The 20737-nt window shown below is 41.4% G+C and overlaps 1 protein-coding gene across 1 annotated transcript; it reads right to left on the bottom strand.

Annotated features, from left to right (window-relative positions):
- Positions 1–1595: 1595 nt before the first annotated feature.
- On the bottom strand, positions 1596–20173 carry LOC124256162 (alpha-(1,3)-fucosyltransferase C-like). Its single transcript, XM_046690117.1, has 2 exons — positions 19655–20173; positions 1596–4951 (listed from the first exon to the last, which is right to left on the bottom strand). The coding sequence occupies exons 1-2, from the start codon at positions 19699–19701 to the stop codon at positions 3865–3867; spliced, it is 1134 nt and encodes a 377-aa protein (XP_046546073.1). The 5' UTR covers positions 19702–20173; the 3' UTR covers positions 1596–3864.
- Positions 20174–20737: the final 564 nt, after the last annotated feature.

Raw genomic sequence — 20737 nt, 5'->3', positions numbered from 1 at the left:
CATCACTATCACTGACCTGAGAAGCATCATCATCTGCCTCCACAAGTATCGTCACGGGTTTTCACAAAAATCATCATCGGCCGCCACGAGAACCATCATGGGCCTTTACAAGCCCCTTCATAGGCCTTCACACGCACTGGTAGGGTGCATTTAAAAGAATCACAGCCATGATAATGTTCTCGGGTTCAAAAATCGGTATATCAAAAATATTATTTTGGAAATTTTATTTTATGTTTTATGACCGGTACGATGCTCAGGTGTTGCACAATAACACTGTAAAAGGTCAGTCCATATGAAGTTGGCTCGACTCTGCATAGAGCTCAGGTCACAAATATATTGAAGTTATGCAACGTCGAGCGCGGAGAGTTCTTGGTGGGGTGATCGTGTTTGGCAACGTGACTCCTGAGAGTTTTTAGAACTTCAGTCCTGCCCCACAACGAAGCACATGTGATACATGTGGTCTCACATTAGGAAAGTAAGTATGTTCAAAATTGCCTCAGTTCACCCAGAAGTATAAATGGGTACCCGGTGGGATAAGTCAAGTGACTAATAACCGTCTAGCGCCTCAAAGTGAAGCTGGGTTATCCGGGGTAATAACAGTATGATAGCGATATGAGCATTCACCTAGTGAATGGAGTTTGGCGCATTATAAATGCACTTATTATGATTATAGACACGGAACACTGTTCAAATCGGCGTCAAAATCATTCACTCACTCGTTATAACCAGGTTGTGAGGTTTGCGTGACTTTATGCTTTCCACCAACATTTATTGGAATGACACAAAATGTTCTAACTGAAGTTTGTATGAATATGTTAAATCCATGCTCTCAATTTCTTACTCCAAAAACATAAAAAAACTGAAGATTCATGAATATTGTGCTCTTTATTCAGAAATATCTCTTGCATAGAATATGTGATTCTACTTCCACAAAATAACATTATATAGTATCAGACGTGGTGATCATGAAAGAACTGTGAAAACGAAAATGTCTTGTAAGAATGACACAGGGTATTTAGGAAGATACCATAGCATCAACAATATGTAGAACGTATTGCACAGGCTAACAAGGTGACTAGCGGTATCAAGGCATTTCTGTGTCTCCAGCATTCATGGAACCTCATTGGTTAGTGGTAGTAGTGACTTTAGTTTTACGCCGCACTCAGCAATATTCCAGCTATATGGTAGCGGTCTGTAAATAGGTCTAGACCAGACAATCCAGTGATCAACATCAAGAGCATCGATCTACGCAACTGGGATACGATAACATGTGTCAACCAAGCCAGCGAGCCTGACCATCCGATCCCCTTAGTCGCCACTTACGACAAGCATGGGGTACTGAAGATCAATTCTAACCCGGATCTTCACGGGTCACGGAACCTCAAGCTTCATAAGGGTAATGGTAATTGTTCCCTTGTTTCAAATAACATATATGAATATAATTTTCAACACTGTATGAACAGATCAGGCATTGTTTCTCACATTTCCCGCACAATTATACATTAATCACATCAGTTCCAAGATGAATCAGTCACTAAAACGATTACCACGCGCACAGACAGCATGGAGCCAGTCTTTACGTTTGATATTCTTTCGTGTATACAAGCCACAACCACATAACAGGGCGCATGTGTTGCGTTAGATTAATCGGAAATCATAATTACAGATGAAAAAACCCACATAAAACGGGTTCCTGTTTATCTATATGTGCCCGAGAAATACAAGACAACTCCATGCTGAACTCTGGTCTTTGAGCGGGATGGGGGTTAGGGTGGTACCGTTGGTCGTGGTGAAATGGTCCCTTACACGAATTCTAGGTGTGTTTGTGTGGCTGTTGTATCAGTGAGTTTAGTTTTACGCCGCTTTTAGCAATATTCCAACAATATCACGGCAAGGGACACTAGAAACGGGCTTCACACATTGTACCCATGTGGGAAATCGAACCCGGGTTTTCGGCGTGACGAGCGAACGCTTTAACCACTTGACTTCCCCACCGTCCCAGGAAGAGGAGGTCCGGTGTGTTCGAGTAGAAAGGGGAAGGAGGTTGGCATCAAGTGGGTCGTATATGTGGTCAAGTGATAGGGGGAATGGACAACTACAAGAGACAGGTGAATAACAAGTTGCAGTAACCAAACTGTCCACAAACATGTTTTCATTTTCTATCCTGGAACGAAATTTTCCCCTTGTAATGGCAAAGGTGTGTTCGCTAAATCTCGTCCCTTTTATTGACCTCCGAATCGGAGTGTTACGGAATGACCAGTGCTAATGAATATGACGACAATTTTGATTTTTACATCGAGTTGACAACCATAAAATAAATGCTTTTTAAAAAATATCATCCCATGTAACAGCAACATAAAAGAATATAAATAAAACAGGTAATACAAATGTGTACATCACTGACTTAAACATTCAAAAAGTATATTGGGGCATACAAAATCTTGATGGACTATATGTGTGGCTACAACCTTGTGCGCCATGGGGAGATTCCAGGTTGGAACAGGCCCCAAGCAATCTTTAAAGGTCGTAAGAAGGCGTTCCATGTTGGTCGTTGTTAAGCTGCAATCACTGTATTGCTTAGACCGACTAGAACATCATGGACTACAACCACACATTCTGAATATTGCTGTGTGCGGCGTAAAACAACAAACAAACAATGCTATACATCGGGTGCATTATGGGTAGGTACATGAGCTTTGATTTCTGTGACATCTCCATAAATTCACATGTTGACAAAGTGTTACAATAATATATAATTATATACCGTGGAAGCTTCTTCAACACTTTTGGCTGCACGAAATGCTTTGGAGAAGTTGCTTGGCAAAATTGCATTATATACTGCGAACTTTTACACATTCCGTCTTTATGGTCTGTTTCTTTTATAGGAGGAATCAAGCGATATCAAAACTCTGGAAGACCTGAATTAAAACCTAAACCTCAGCACGCCACTACGAAATTCCTTTTCTGTAAAATACATCTGGGTTAAAGCCCAAACTCGAGCAAAACACTGACTTTGAGAGTTGCACAATAATTGAAAGAATCGTTTGGAAATTAAGCAGCGCATGGATGTAGTGCTTGATGGATACCTTTAATATGGTCTGCCATGTTTATTTCCATACTCTGATAATGAATTTACCAACTGTCATTACAACATTAACGACTGCAATATGTGTTCAACATGGGAGACTCGGGACTGAGCTAAGTGTTGGTCATTCCTTTAAGAAACACATCTCTTTACTGACAAATGAGTCAAGCAATATTTTAGGGGAACGAAAAACAAGAGTTTAAAGAAGTAGTCCAGTGCACTTACACAACTTTTCATTTAAAAAATGAAATTCGATGGCAGTGTTAACTTCTGACAGAACTGACGAGGAGCATTTCTGAAAGAAATATAGGATTTGAGATTTGAGATAAAAATAAGAAGGATTGGGATTGCCATGGAGTCTCCCTTGGGATGACCACATGACATTTATGGCTTAATAGGGCAAACTTTGATTATATTAGGGCAAACTTTGATTATATTATTCAAATCAGCATACATGAGAATAAACCGATTTCTAGTCCTACAAGCGCTTTCATTAACAAATTGTGGATTCTGTGTGACATCTATCCAAGTTCCCGTCTCCACGCAAAGCCACACGCACCTGACACTAAAAGGATCATCTTGGACCTGTGGCGACTCGATTCCCTTAAAAAAGAACCAAAGGTGTCATTACCAGATCCCTCCGGGTAGAATTATCTTTTGACATTGGTGCTTCTGGATTAGATATATCATAATGGGTAGCACTCAGAAGCTTCTGATCACATTTTCTATTGAACATGTCCCAGAGAGAAGTGATGGGGCTAAACTTTTTTGTGTCTGCATCAAGCACTGATGTCCTTAGCTTCGCTGCATCGGCCCCTTCCCCACCAGTCAGCAACGTTCTGGTAGACATTGGACCACTGCGATGGTTGATGAACTCGTTCGCATAACAAACAGTGGGGAAAGGGTTGTGGCTCGACAATATGATACGAATCCTTCCACTTGAGATAGGACACATATTCGCCCACATTATCAGCCAGATAATTCAGGCGTTCTGCTAAATCGCTCACCGATGCGAAGTCCTCCGTGACAATGGCCATCATTGATGAAGGCAACAAGGCAGAGTAGTCGGCCAGACCTCTTGCGACAGGCACAATGTCGGTTTTCAACGTTTTTAATAATTTTTCAGTGACATAGTCTTGGCATAAAGAATTTTCGAAAGATAAATAAAACTTATAATCTTGCTCTAGCATCTTCATACACTCTCCAGATCTCCCACGCTCACATTTTAACTTTCCACAATGACCGTATATGTCGACTGGGATGTAATTTTGTAGCAACTTCACATATTTCATCCTTTGGCTTTGGGTATTGCAGTTGCTGACGAACCATGCTACGTGTTTCTTCTTTCTCGAAGCTATGGCAACATAATCTTTGGTTCCATTGATCCCACCAGGCACCACGTCCCCGTAGCCAAATTTAATGTCCGAATCTAGGCGGTAGCTCATTGTCCAGTTGAACTTCCCCTCCCACGATGGACCACCAAAACCAGTGTTACCGGAATGAACTGGGCTCTCTACAGAGAAAAAGATCCAGATTTGTCCAGGGGACTTCGCCGGCGGAGCGTTCCCGGCTTGGTGGTCGGTGTAAAACATGATCGCGTCGCTTTCGGGAATTGTTTCTGGTTTGTCCACGTACACACAATTGCTGACTGGACATCCCTCGAAATGTTTCTCTCCCATTTGTAGCTCGTAATACCACGGGAAGGAATGAAGGTGAATCATTTTGTAGGTCCTGTTTGTCCTAAGGACGACTTCCGGTGACGGGTGTTTAGATTTATCTACCCGGAAGTAGCACACGGCATACACTGTTAGGCACACGCAGATACACATGACCAGGAAGTTGTAGGTGGAGGTCACGCCCATGCGCCTGAAACATAAAGTCAAGGTCATTAGAATGAAACGCATAATCATCCTTGTTTGGAGTGAGTGCGCGAGTTTAGTTTTATGCCGCTTTTAGCAATATTCCAGCAATATCACGGCGAGAGTAGAGGACAACTATGGACGCAAACGTGCTGGTGAATCAGTCGTGACTGACAGCGAAGTGAGTTTAATTCCAATCCATGTTGGCTGCCAATCCTAAATTGACGGCACATCAGAATGGGCTAAATAGTAATCCAAATGGTTGTCGATCACTGTACGTTGGTCTTAGTATTGAAGTGAGCTTGTATACAGTATTGAGCCCAGAGCACTATAAATGCACAATGTCACTCCAGCGTGTTTCTACGTTTCGAACTTGTAATTTGAAGACCATTTGGGTTTTATTCTCTGAAGAAGTGAACAACATGTTTCACAAGAAATGTTTCTTTTTAACCCCATGCTAAAATTGAAATGGGAGAGTTTACGATGACATTTCTCCCGGATCTACTGGATGGTATAGCAGAGCATGTAGAAATGAAACGTTACAATGAATTAATTGCCTATATGGATGTATTGCGCACACTTGGTCTTGTAACATTAGGCCTCTTGTTAAAGCTTAAGTGCTGCCGCAACAACCAGCTTGTACTAAGAGCACTAGATACAGCAACATCACAGCAAGGTTAGAGAACGAAATACAGCAAGATTAGAGCACGAAATACACCACGGTTGAAGTGCGAAATACAGTAAAAGTAGAACATAATATGCGACAAATCACATTCCAATGTACAGCAAGCTTAGATGATGAAAACAGCACATTTCGAATACAAACGACAGCAACATTACAGTATGATATACAGCATTATTAGAGTACGAAGTAGAGCCATATCACCGCTACAAAAACAAGATTAGAGCACGAAATACACATCCCAGCATTGATTACAGCAAGACTAGATCACGGACATCAGAAAATACTCCTAGGCAAAATGTAGAGATAGTATCAAAATCAGGTAATATGATACACCCGGCCTTATACTGCATATCTTGCCATGTTGAACACCAGTGCTTAATACTCATGCAATTGGTCTATGAACACGTGGACACTATTTCAACCTTGTTTGTCTTTAGTAACCTGATACATTATGTGGCTAGTTCAATATCAACAAGAATTTCTGGAGGGTGGGGGATGTCATACTAATTACTGGATAACACTTTTGATGCTGCGGAAAGATCCTAAAAGATAGGGACTTTTCTTAGCCTAGGACTAAAAACCACAGCGTCAAGACAGAGACACTGAGCTTTTCATTTCAGAGAAAGTGACCTTTTTTTTATTAAGGCTCATAAAAAAATATTACGACTGAAGGTAAATTGGCGTTTAAATAAGTCCACGTTGCCATACCTCATTCGATGAGTAATACCGAGATTCTTAACACATCATACAATAGGCTTCTCAATATGTCATGACTTCATGACTTGAACACAACAGGACCACTTATTTACTTAGATGTTCTTAATTTGCCCAAACAAAAACATAGTTTCTCCTTGGAACAGGTAGCTTCCATTCGGTTTCATCTCAGGAACCTCAACTCTTTCAACACCAGTCAACCAGAAGCTTTTACTGCCATGACACCGAGTTCCCAGAGGCTCTAAGGTCATAGATGAAGCCTATGTTTATAAAGGAAAATATGAGCTTGTAAAACGTTATTGCTACTACATCTCATACACCAAAAAGATCTAATCCTACTGTTGATAAATATGAAATTTATTTTTATCATGTTATTCAAATAATTCAACTACAACTTAAATAAATTGTCATAACATCCCCGTGCGTTTTTCTTTTATATTTTCATTTTTACGTAATTAGAAAATTATTATAAAAAGATTTCTTACATAATATGTATGGTTGCCTATTTCCCGATATCAGTGGCTTTCCGCTCGGTAACATGACACAACAACGGAAAATACCTCCGTTTTCGAAGCTTCGTATGAGTAACATGCCAGGCCAATCGTTTGATGTCGGGTATCGTTCGAAAGCTCTGAACATCATAAATATCACTGTACCCTTGCCGAGAGTATTTTCACAGTTGTAAGAAGCGATTTTATTGGATAAAGACTGGTTTCTAGTGACGCTCTTTCGCCACAGTCTGCTATAAGGGTCGTGATTGGTCAAAATCAGACACGTGACCTAAGGCAGCCAAACATATTACAGCAATGGATACCGTCCTCGTAAACGAAATTTTTTAGATTTAGACGAAAGTTTTGGGTAAAATAATGCTATTCTGAACATATTAAGCGAGAAATCGCTACCTATACGTAAATTATGGAACTTATTGGACGTATCGTGCTAGGTTATGACCTGTGACAAAAATGATTAATGCATATATTTTCGCATTAAACATCGTGTCCGAGCGTGAAGATTGAGGCGGCGAAAGCCGAGATGTCAATGACTTGACTTGCATTACATGATCGTACAAAAAGATGGAAATAGTAATTTTATGTGTACGTTTGACAACTTTTATGAATACTATTGTTGATTTTATTCATTAGTTTATTCAATTTATTTAATGATTTCCTCGAAACATCGTTATTGTGCTCTTTGGCAATTTTGTTGTGGACCGCTAGCGAAGCATGTGTCCAGAGCTACAGATAACTTTTTGGGTCATTGAGTTATGTACCCGCTTCTCTTCATCTCAATTGGGTATCCCAATTTTCCTCTGAGTAACCAAACAAATTGTACTCACCTCACTCAAAATCAATTGGGTATTTTGCCTTTTTCCATTAATTGTTAAAATATAATAAAGTTTAAATGTTAGTGTTTGTTATTTATATTTGATCTGTAATATGAGAAACGATATGAAAGACTGCTAGTTGAGTGTTCATGTGCCAAAATAGAACCTCTCAATATACCTCAGTTGCTTTATCTATCCACTGGTACGCAAGCTAAGATTTGACAGTTTTCTGTGTACGCATCTACAATCAAATATATTGAGTATTTACAAAAATACAAGCGTCCTTGTACGCAACAGACGTAATAGGAATTGAGTTTTCACATAAATATTTGCGTAATTTACGCAGATACGCAGCTTATCTGTACCTCTGATGTGTCCGAGAATCGTTGTTTTCAATAACATTGCGAAAAATAGTTTATAATTTTAATTCTGCCGAAAATCTATGATCAATTGAAATTTAATAAGTGTTTTCAGACATTGTGAAATGTGATAGATTTACTATAAGAATCATAAATCAGGTAGGCTCCTAAAATTATGTCTCGCTTTGACGTGATTACTGCCTGGCCGATTAATCGGCGTCTAGTGTCTGGGGACTCATAACGTTGTGGCCGATTATTCGGCCTGCGGTGTTGAATGGGTTAATATGAAAGTAGCGCATGTTTGTATTTATAAAGCCTACTTGTTCTCCGTCAAGATCAAGGCATTTGTACACAATGGTTGTCGATACGCAATTCAATTTCCTTCCCAGTGTAGACTAGCTTCAGAGAAGATACTCCTGTTTGCTCTGTACAACAATCGTAAGAGCATGTCTTTCCGATTATGTTTGAAAGCAGCATCCAGTTCCGTCTAAAAGCTCCAGCTATTTTAAAAGTTTCATAAACAGATTATACTGAAAAATTCAAAGCTGTTTCAAATCAAACATCGTATTTCTAATTTGGCAGAGCCGTATCTATATTTCCTTCTGTGGTAGTTATCCTTTTTAAACAATTCCCCTCTCTTCTTTGGCAATCAGTTTCTTTCATACAGTTCAATACCAACTTTTAAAGGGCAGTCTACCTTAGTATATTGCAAAAGCTCACCGTTGTCATTCTCGTACGAGACCAGTGAAGATCCGGGTGAGAATTGATCTTCAGTAACCCATGCTTATCGTAAGAAGCGACTACCCGGATTGGGTGGCCAGGCTCGCTGACTTGGTTGACACGTCATCGAATCCCAATTGTGTAGATCGATGCTCATGCTGTTGATCACTGGATAGTCTGGTCCAGGATCGATGACTTACAGACCGCCGCCATTATTGCTGAGTGCGGCATTAAACTAAACTCACTCACTCATGCTCGTACGTCATATTTCACTTATTCAATTACAGTTACCCGATGTTCTCCCCCTCCAAATCACATCCACACGATCAAGACTGGGAGACGTTTTCCATTTACTTTTCCCAAAAGTACTTTCCATTACGAGTTTCTCCTTTGACATACAGTGGTAGCTGAAATCCATAGTCCATGGAAGATTTTGGCTGTTTGATTTGCTCGTCTTAGAAAGTACATGTTTCAACTTCCAGAGTGTTTGATCATAGAAACAGAATCCAGGCGCTTGTATCCTATGAACCAAGAGATATGAAGTGCTTGCTAACAGTTTATATCATAACATTTACAGTTTCATTTCGGCGCAAAAAGCACCGAAAGCGTTATTTTGTTAGGCTGAAGATGAAAGAAACCGACTCGCTACTGGGCAAATAAAACAATTACCTTAAAATAGCCTGAATCGATTCACGGTAATAGGAAATGGATTTTATGTCATAGATTCAATAGAGGAGTTTTTATTCCACAAAAATGATTGTGACAACGCTCTGACTGCTTGTAATGAGGTGGAAATTGGTTCAACATTGAATCTGTTAATGGCCAGGAGAGTCCCATGTTTGTGATGCATGGTCAGTTTGAAGAAGTAATTGATATCACGTTCCGCGGCGTTGATAAGGGTTATCATGCAGATGTATTTGGAGAAAATGTGATTATACACGCTCTCGTGAAAATATTTGCGTTTTTCTTAACGTTCCGTGTATAATGACTCATACTTTTTCATCAAACCTAAAGTTTACTGAAGGATATTGATATCTTGCATTTCTTTCACACTTCACGAGCGCCTCAACCGTTCATGAAGTTTAACGTCAAAGAGGGGCTAAATGTAGATTAATCGTTACCCACAAATTGTGGTAAGGTAGTCATTATCAATTGTGACAGAATACCCGCCAACTTTTTATGAAATATCCAACTATACCCTGTCACTCCCTACTGTAGTGCTGTCGTGATAATAAGGAACTTAACACAAGACAAAACTATCTCCTCCAATGTTTTCAGCGCCAAACATTACACCGATATACAGTACTTCAATAATTCACCCCAAAACAAACATGAACGAAAACTGTGAACAACGGCGTAATGTTAAACCGTTAACAACACTTCAATGCTTCGCCCCAAAACATGAACGATAACTGTGAATATAGGTGTAATGTTAAACCATTAACAACACTTCAATGCTTCACCCCAAAATATGAACGATGACTGTGAACAATGCTGTAATATTCAACCGTTAACAACACTTCAATGCTTCACCCAAAAACCATGAACAATAACTGAACAATGCCGTAATGTTAAACCGTTATGCAGTACTTCAATGCTTCGCTCTAAAACATGAACGATAACTGTGAACAACAGTGTAATGTTAAACTGTTACTCTGTACTTCTTCCCACAAGGGGGCGGTGGGGTAGCCTAATGGTTAAAGCGTTGGCTCGTCACGACGAAGACCCGGGTTCGAATCCCCACATGGGTACAATGTGTGAAGCCCATTTCTGGTGTCCCCCGCCGTAATGTTGCTGGAATATTGCTAAAAGCGGCGTAAAACCAAACTCAGTCAGTCAGTTAGTCATACCACAAGAACGATAACTTTTAACAACGCTGTAATATTAAACCGTTACACAGCACTTCAAGGCTTCACCCCACAACATGTACGGTAACTAGGAACAAAGGTGTAATGTTAAACCGTTACACATCACTTCACTACTACATCCCACATGATCGATAAACGTGAAAAAAGTTGTAATAATAAACCGTTTACCTGTCAAAACAGCACCACAACAGATAGCAATCTCGAGTAATCAATAGGACTGTCTGGTTTAGGCTGTAAAGCAAAAAGACCGCAAAGCATATGTCCGATGTATCATATAAATCACATCCGATTGAACGTAGCTTGCGTAATTTGTCTCCAATGGCGTTTGCTATTGACGGGAAACAACGAGCCCAGTCGTTCACAACTAGGTCGGGCACGTCTCAACGCGCTAAGTAAAATTAACGTTTCCAAGCTGGAAATCGCACCTGGGTCTTGGCCTTATAGAAATCAAAAGAAGACTGGGTTTTCTTACAAGTGATGGATTGTGAACTGACATGGGCGGTGAATTTGGACAGGATACATGTCTTTGTTGCGGAGTCGTAATCGTGGCAATGTGTTAAGACCCGCCTTTTAGTGATTGGAAACGGTATTGAAGGCAGCAATATGTCGTGCTAGAATGATGTGTGTAGCCGGGGCGTATTTGTTTTACTGCTGCAGTACAGTCTAGTCAGATGCATGCTATAATGGGAATACAGGACACCCTATCACAACGAGGACCATGCACAGGGTATCTGTCATACAGACCCTGAAACAAATACACCCAATATAGCCCATGCAAGTCTGATATTAATAACGTCTCTGGGCTCCTTTCTTTTATATTTTATGAACACAATCTAAGAACCGTTTTTTCTGTTAAATATAAATTTAATATTATTTTCGAATACAGATTTTCGATATAATTTCCTCCGTTGGGGAGGTGTGTAGGAGTGTGTTTGTGTGTGTGTGTGTGCGCGCGCGCGTGTTTGTGTGAGTGTGTTGTTTTGATGTTAAATGCGAAGTCGAAATATGTATCTTTGCTTTTTATACAACACACTTCGTTATCGCTTTAGACTGTCTCATAGTACCATAATCATAAAGTTTTCTCTAAAACCACGACTTTACTCCACTACACCTTTACTCAACTACCCCAAATAAAGTTATTGGCCGTCACAGGACTTCACGAGCACCGTCATCGTCCTTCACAGGTACTGTCAACGTTCTTCACATGTAATGTCATCGTCATCAACCTTCCCAAGCACCGTCATCGTTCTTCACAACCACCGGCGTCACCATCGTCCTTCACAAGTACTGTCATCGGCCTTTACAAGCACTGCCATCGTTCTTCACAACCACCAGCGTCACCATCAGCCTTCACATGTACTGTCATCGGCCTTTACAAGCACTGCCATCGTTCTTCACAACCACCAGCGTCACGATCGGCACTGTCATCGTTCTTCACAACCACCAGCGTCACCATCGGCCTTCACAAGTCCTTCACACGCCATTGACCTTCACACGCAATGTCATCGCCATTGACCTTCACAAGTACTGTCATCGTCATCGGCCTTTCATCGGTCTTGACAAGCATTGTCATCGCCGTCACATGCAACGTCATCGGCCTCCACAAACGCCGTCATTTGCCATCACTAACATCGCCTTGAGCCTTCACAAGCCCCTTCATAGGCCTTCACAAGAGCCGTCAATGGCCTTTACACTCACCGTCGTGGGACCGTACAATCACCTTCAAAGGGATTCACAATTGCCGTCATTGGCCTTTAACAATCGCCGTTAAAGCACACTGAAGAGAGTCTCAGACACCATTGTATTTCCAATTTTCAAAGCAATTCTCACATTATGCCATTGGAAATGTACATTTTTGGTGACTCTTACACACTCATGTGTGTACTTTGTGCTCAAATTCGATTCTACGGATATTATTTTCTACATTTTGGAAAGTGTTTTGTGACCTAGTGGCTTCAAAGTGTAGTGAATTCAAATTGAATCGGAATCGCTGGCATGTTCGCGAGTCTGTTGACAAAGAGCCAGATTTGTGGTGATATTTCGAAAGGATGGATCAGGACACGAGGGTGTGCCTCTGGCATAAACACGGTAAGGTAATTAATTATACTTTAATAGACTACATTAGATCAAGCAGTGTAATGGATAAGAGGGATCATGACTAAGCTAAATAACTTTTCAACGATATTATACATTTAGAAAAAAATATGTTGGGCTAAACAGAACGGTTTGCAGATTCTGTAGATCTAATTGTGTTTTACTACCGCTAAATTTGAAACAGTACAAATTTCAAAATATCATTTTGTTTGATTGATAACCCAACTGTTTATTTATGTGGACGGAAGGCATTAAAATTTCATATTTGTTTTTGGAATATCAAAATTCCCTGCCAAAATATACAGGATTCACATGGTTTATCAGTGTACACCAATGTATCCCTAGCAGCCTAGCAGAGTGAGTGTGAGTGTTTGAGTGAGTATGGTTTTACGCCACTGTTGGCAAAGTTCCAGCAATATCACGGCGAGGGGACACCAGAAATGGGCTTCACACATTGTACCCATGTTGGGAATCGAACCCGGGTCTTCAGCGTGACTTGCGGACGATTTAACCATTAGGCTACCTCACCGCCCCTGGTTGGTGATGATTCGTAGTAAATTTAGGCTGCCTTTCATTGAATGAAAAGGGCTTCCTTTCACCCAGGTCAAGAAGTATTTATTGGCACCTATGGAATATTGCTGAGTGTGGTGTAGAAGGTATACAGCGATCTTGCACGTTTCAGGGACCTCTGTCTCGAAGATGTTCACTAACTAGACACACGTTTCCTACCTCACATCCGGACGGATCATAATTGCCCTCATACAGAAGATGATCAGCCGACAGATTTCAATCAAAGTATTTTAAAAAAAGATACAGCTCATTAAACGACGCATCTCCACCTTTGCTGACCAGTTCTCTTCAACTTGGCAAGCCCGTATCCCAGGATTCCCCAAAGTAAGTAAATATATAGGCGTATCAGCATTAACGCTGCTATTCGGCTGGATTCCATCAAGTACGTAAAACGATCTTGCTGGGAAACTGAGATGCGTGCCGTGGCCATGGTCTTAGCTTTAGCGTTTCAGACGGTCAGTCGTCACTGGTCAATTAATGAATTCACAGACAGATCAGCAATTACACTCCATGAGATCGATATAACACCACTCATGCACTACTAAAAATGACAAGCACCACTCAAGCACTTTCGAATCAAGCAAGTATCCCTTAAGCACTGTTGAAGCAAATATGCACAACTCAAGCACTGTTGAAGCAGAAAAGCAGATGCGTCCCACCTCTGAATGTTGTATCTTGAAAACGAATATTTCTTGAAGAAAGAAATATTCTATTCCAAACGTTCTTATTCAGATATCAGGGTAGCATATGAATTTCATCGGAAGGATTGGAAACGGGTGTATTTCTCACACCAAAATTTCAAATATGAGGTGAACGCTTCATCAAAATCATGGGCACACCTTAATGAGACTAGACGTGAAAATCCGGTCAGGAATTGGTCTGCAGCAACCCAGACCACCCGACCCCGTTAGTCGCCTCTTACGACAAGCACATGTTACTGAAGACCAAATCAAGGCATGAAACTGGCTTGGTGATTGAGTTGGGTTTAACGCCCACCTGAACAGTACACTACTGGAATCATGGTGAGCCCGTTTGGTTTGGGAGTGAGCGCAGACGTGATGCGGGTTCCATCCGTCTGACATGGTCTGGGTATGTTGCCGACAAAAGCATCACAGATCTTTCGCCATCCTGCATTGTGCCTATAGCTTCTCTTACAGATAGGCCAACTATCTAACAGACAGTGTGTCGTTTGCAAGTTCGAGAAAGTGACAGTAGGAATATGTTTTTCAATTCACGCAACCTCGAAAAGGTCAACACTGGGTATTCCGAACGATAGTTATGGGTTGTACGACTGATTCAGTATGCTGGACATCGTCTATCTTTTGATTCGTTGGGATGAACAAGGAAAAGTTCTGTCATACATTCCCGAGCAATGTATTAGACAATGGAGAATGTCTTTCTGTTTAAATTGTGAAGATCGATGCTCACGCTGTTCATCACTGGATTGTCTGGTCCATAATCGATTATTTATAGACCTCCGCCATATAGCTGGAATAATATTGCTGAGTGTGGCGTAAAACAACAACTTAACCAACCAACCTTCTGTTTAGTTTTCCAGTTTGAACAGCTTCATCAAAATATTTGAAATTTATGCCGTAAAACCAACAAAGCTGCTTTCAGACAAGGTTCTTCTGAGCTTCCTGTCTGTCATTTCATTGGTTGGCCAGTGTCCGCAGAAGGTCGATCAGACGTGACCTTTTAAAAAGATGTCCTTCTGTCTTTGATGTGGTGTAAGCGACCACGGGGATCTGATTTCAGTGAGATTGAACCAAATGTCAGGCGAACGTATTGGAACAGGGTCGTTCACATAGCTGACCTGAATCCTGGTGGAGTCGCTGACCTGATGACCGACTGAGTGAATACTGTTTAACGCCGCATTCATCAACATTCCCGTATATCAGCTATCCATAAAACTCTGGACGAGACAAACAACCTTTGATATCACAACACTCCATGTACTCTAAACACCATGACGCAACCAGTATTCCTGTACCGAATATTCCAATCAATGTTCCGATCCCAGTACCAACGGGGTTCACAAGGGTTGACCACCGCACCCTACTCAGTCGCTGCTTGAACCCGTGAAGGTCCGGGTTAGAATGAACCTTCAGTAACCCACGCTTGTCGTAACAGGCGACTAACGGGATCGGGAGGTCAGGTTCGCTGACTTGGTTGGCACATGTCATTGTATCCCAATTGCGTAGATCGATGCTCATGCTGCTGATCACTGGGTTGTCTGTTCCAGACTCGATCTTTTACAAACCGCCGCCATATATCAGGAATATTGCTGAGTGCGGCGTAAAATTAAACTCACTCACTCAAGGAATAACGACCCATTTCCATTCCAGGAACGATATTTGGTCCATTCCAGGAACAATATAAATGTTGAATGATGGGTGAAATCCCCATTTTTATGACCCATACATTTAAGTTGTGACCAAAAAAATACGTAATCGTACAAGACGCGTTACTTGAGTTCTGTATTTTTTTTGTCACTATCCGTGGTCTGAATAAACTATCTGGGCCGTTTCCTACATGACTGGTCACATGTAACTGCCAGTCTTGTACCTAAATTCACAGAACTGAAACAATCAACCAAACATGCCTTCATCATGTATTCTTTCTTCAATCATAAAAATGATCTCGATAAAATCGGTCATTCTTTACATGGCGTTACGTTACTTTGACGACAACTAGTGCCTGTAGGCAGAGGTATGTGCAGGCGAAATAGCCATTGGCCCGCTAGCCCGTGGCTAGTAAAAATCCAGTGGGGCCCGAGTGGCTAGTGAACTTTCACGGGGTTATTTTGTAAATATATCAATCTCTCCGACTTGTTAAGTTACAATACACTTCTAAATCATGCAAGATTCTGGCCTGAGAAAAATGTTCATCATATTAGCAGCTTAATGATGAAACCCGTGTCTACATTCATATTTCGGACTAGTGAATTATTTTGTGGGCTTTAGCTACCTTTCAGGCATATTTAACTTTCAGGCATAGTTAGCCCGACTGGCTACCAAAATTTGGAAACTATTTCGGACACTGGGTATGTCTCTCGCACTCAATGAGAGTGAGTGAGTGGATTTTAGTGGATTTAGCAATTTTCCAGCAATATCACAGCGGGGGACACCAGAAATGGGCTTCACACATTGTACCCATGTGGGGGATCGAACCCGGGTCTTCGGCGTGACGAGCCAAAGCTTTAACCACTAGGCTACCCCACCCTCCGCACCCAATGAGAGCCTATTACAGTTTCACTGGCGCTGAGGGGGTCGTTGTCGGCACGGGTTCTGCAGGTATATAACCCAGGTACCTTCAGTGTTCAGTCCAAGGAACACTGCCACTTTCCGTGTACAAATACATACCCAACCAAAATCTGAATACAGAAACGTACCCAAGGATGAGTCCATTCGGCGTGTTGCTGTATTTTGATCGGAACTGCCATACTGTTGTTGCGAGGCATTTTATATAACAACAAAAACTCAACAACACACGAGCATAGGCAGAGACAAATATTTTCGAATAGGCACAATACTACTCACAATCAGGCGAACGGGAACAACTTCATACGGTTTTGGGTTGAGGAATGTGGAATCGTCCGCCGTTTCAACGTGTACGTTTCTGTTGTATTTTGACTTCCTTTTAGGTACATATCTGTAGCACCCGTCAAGGCTCACTAGCCATGCTGCCAATGACCAGACAAAACATTGTTCTGTTGAACACCGGGTGTTTGGGTGAGTGGATGTAGCAATATTCCAGCAATATCATGGTCGGGGACACGTGGGAATCAAACCCGGGCCTTCGGTGTGACGAGCGGACGATTTACCACTAGGCTATCCAACAGGCCCGCGGATGTTTTAAAGCTAGGTGTCACTACAGAGAATGTACCACGTATTTAAAACTCAGTCCCGCGTCGCCCATGTTGCATTGTGTTACCAAGCGCCACTTTGTGTTGTGTCACTCGCCATGACTGTCACACTCTAATGAATGCTGAAGCTAATCCCCGATGAGGGTGATGGGAGCTGCATCACACAGGGAGTCATCACAGTGTTCTCGTTTCCATTATATAATAGGACCTGTAAGTCACGCAAGGCGCTACTTCCAGTACCCCATTTCCGGTGACAAGTGTATACTTATGAGCCAGTTCTGGTTCCAAAAACACGCGACCGCCAAATATGACTTTACTAGACCGGACCAAGTGTACAACCATGCCTGGCTGTCACAGCTGTTGACAGTCTGAAGAGTTGGCTAATTTGGGGTGAGGTGAGGTGAAATTGGGTTTAACGTCGTGCTTGAGAATATTTCGCTCATATGACGACGTGTATGCGGGTGTATGTGTATGTGCGGCTGCTTGTACTAACCCAGACTTAAGCTGGTTTTATAGTGCTAGCCCACTGAGATATCATGCCGCAGTGAAGCATGAATACCCCACTCAGACACATTATACTGACTCCGAGCCGACCAGTCCTTGTTGTACCCATTAATGCCGAGAGCCAGGCAGAGACCAACAAGTACCATATTTTAACGTCTTTTGGTATGACGCGGTCGGGGATCGATCCCGCGACCTTCCGCTCTCCGGGCGGACGCTCTAACCACTACACCACGGAGGCGGGGTCGGCTAATTTCGGGATGGTTAGATCGGAAATATGTTATTCCTGCAAAGATTAATGGTTTCTTACTGTCAACTGACAACCATGAGAACATTCGACAAGGTATGAAACGTTGTTTGTCACGGGTAGTGACCTACTTACGGGCCCTATACAGCTAGACTCTCGGCGCATGACCTCGTGACCTTCCTATGGTTTCTGACCTCGCTTTCGCTCAGTCAGATACCATAGGAAGGACATTCGTTTCATATAATTCGTATGTAATGAGACCTCGTGTAGTATTCTCTATATCCGTTATCATTTTATATCCGGAGTATACCTCCAAAACCGTTCAGTATCTTTGAACAAAACTTAGCAAATATATCAAATATACCCAGAAGTGGTGCCTTATGCTATTTACAGATTTATGTCGTAATTTTGTTTCTCGATTTCCTCAAAAGGGAGGGGTCGGCTTCGTTTCCGGACCCCAACTCGAAAACCGTTCAATGTCTTTAAACAAAACTTAGCAGACATATTTGCGGATTTTTGGCATTTATATTTTTCATGATTTCCATGGAAACGATTTTGACAGTTCTTTCAAATTTTTACTGGCCTGGATTTGTCATCTTATGATGACTTTTGTTAAGATTGCAACTGCATCACAATCCTGACCAGGTAAATACCTATATGTAATATTACTGATATACATGCTGAAACGAGAACTATTACAATGATTACTATTCATTTTTTCATTAACAGGGCTCCAGATAAGGGCCGTATCGGCGTATGTACTGATAGAAAATATGCATGATACGGTAGGAAATAATTTAGAAAACGTAGCACATACGCACCACATCAGTGCTGTACGGTCTTAGAGTTATTTTCAGACGTTTTTATCTGAAAAAAGTATTGTTTTATTGTTTATAGATCTGTTTACACAAGAGTAGCAATGTTGTGGTGCATATATGAAACGAAGCACAAGATTACTGATCCGCCATTAAATTCCATTCAGTACTCTAAATGTACTCTAAGTTTTTCCAGTACTCCTATATTGAAACAAGAAGGAGTATGTTCTCCTGATGTTGAAAAATTATCTTGAGCCCTGATCAAGATTGGAATTTTTTTAATGGGATTGTCAAAATGCATAGAAGACGTATATATAAGACGTATGTAGATTTCGACTTAGGAATTTACTTAGAGGTTAGACCTCTACCTATTTACGTTGGCCAAGGGATGCAGATGGAATGACGGCCATGTGAAAACTATTAGCGCGAACTCTGACATTATGTCATATTAATAAGATCCTACACAGCAACAACAACAGAAATATAACAAAATGCATAACAATAAAATATAAATGTAAAACACACAAAAACAAAAATCTCAATGGGCACGTGGCAGGAGACTCTTTTCTGGCAACAAAAACCTTCTCTCATATTCCTGCGTCTGCGGTCCCATGTATTGCAGAATAACAGTAACATAAAAAAATTACTGACAGCAATTGAAATTAAAGCAACATTTAAAAAAAAAGCATAACTGTATTTTCAGACAGGTTTAAAACAGAACAAGTCTGAGCACATGGGTGCCGTTGTACAAAACAACTTTAGTGCTGAGGCTATCGTAAGTCTATGTTAAGGTATCGAAATTACGATCACCTTTGTGCTAAGATCGCTTTGTACAACAGCACCCTGGCCTCGTCTAGCGGGACACCCAATGTCCCGATTGTGCCGGACATCAACAATCATGACAAGCCTGGCCGATAAATAAGTATCTCATTACTGTGTACTGACCTCAACACAAGTCGATGCATCTTCTTCACTTGACCCATACTGGACATCGGTTAGAGTGAAACACTGGCCTGCTCCAGGCGTTTAGCGGTGGGAATCATATTAAAATCATCATCCCACTTCCCACTACAATCAGGTGTACGAGAGCGCTTCTAGACAGTGTGGAGATCGATCAGTAGTGAGAATGAATCCGTGTACTTCACTATATGCACAGCTCTGTGGTGCGTTGTCAGAGTGTCGTCTGCTGCTCTGGTCATCCCAACTTGCTTCCCTTTGCTCATGCACAATGCACAATCGGCAAAACAAATTAATATTTCATCCGTAAGTTATTGCATGTGGACATTTTCATGGGCCGTTCTCCTGTTGCAATCACAACACGCTTCTGTCAATCCTGGATAGAATGCTCGTGTTATACCGAGTTCACGGAGACATAATGACGTGAATACGGTTAAATGCACGTTCTGTTCACTGTTGCCTGGCGTCACTCGGCTCGAATTCTATACACTGCGGAGGCCATTTTACTTTTCACGGGACGAGTTTGAATTAGAGTTACCCCCCTTCGACTATGGGTTTGGCGCTGTTTGAGTGATTTTATGGAAGTTCTAAATTTTTTCAGTTTCCATGTCGACTTGGGCAGGTTAGTGAGTAAGTTTAGTTGTCAGTGTACAGCAACGTATACCTAGCAGCCTAGCCCAAAAGCGCCCTTGGTTGGTCATGAGTGAGTGATTGAGTGAGTGAGTTTAGTTTTACGCTGCTTTGAGCAATATTCCAGTAATATCACGACAGGGGACACCTGAAATGGGCTTCACACATTGTACCCAGAAGTCTTTGTCGTGACGAACGAACGCTTTAACCACTAGGCTACCCTACCGCATAAACGAAATACCTTTATGTTATTAATAGATTAATCTGGATTAATAGATACCTTCAGCAAAAGTGTTCTCAGATACAGGAAGAAAATATATAGATTTTGTGGGTAATAGTATATATTTGACACGAATTACACTGTCGCATAAAAAAATGAAACAAATGGAAATCTTGTTTTCAACTTCGGCAAATATCAGGGGAATTTTAGGGGGAAACCGT

This window comes from Haliotis rubra, unplaced genomic scaffold, assembly GCF_003918875.1.
Source record: "Haliotis rubra isolate DU_JTF1 unplaced genomic scaffold, ASM391887v1 Scf62, whole genome shotgun sequence".
Lineage (NCBI taxonomy): Eukaryota > Metazoa > Mollusca > Gastropoda > Lepetellida > Haliotidae > Haliotis > Haliotis rubra.
Note: the sequence above shows the minus strand (reverse complement) of the source record. Positions and strands in the feature narration are given on the sequence as shown.

Coding starts and splice junctions, on each gene's coding strand:
- LOC124256162 (XM_046690117.1), bottom strand. CDS start 19,701: ATGTCCAGTATGGGTCAAGTGAAGAAGATGCATCGACTTGTGTTGAG. Junction 4,952..19,654: donor ATGCATCGACTTGTGTTGAG/GTCAGTACACAG, acceptor TTTATGTTTCAG/GCGCATGGGCGTGACCTCCA.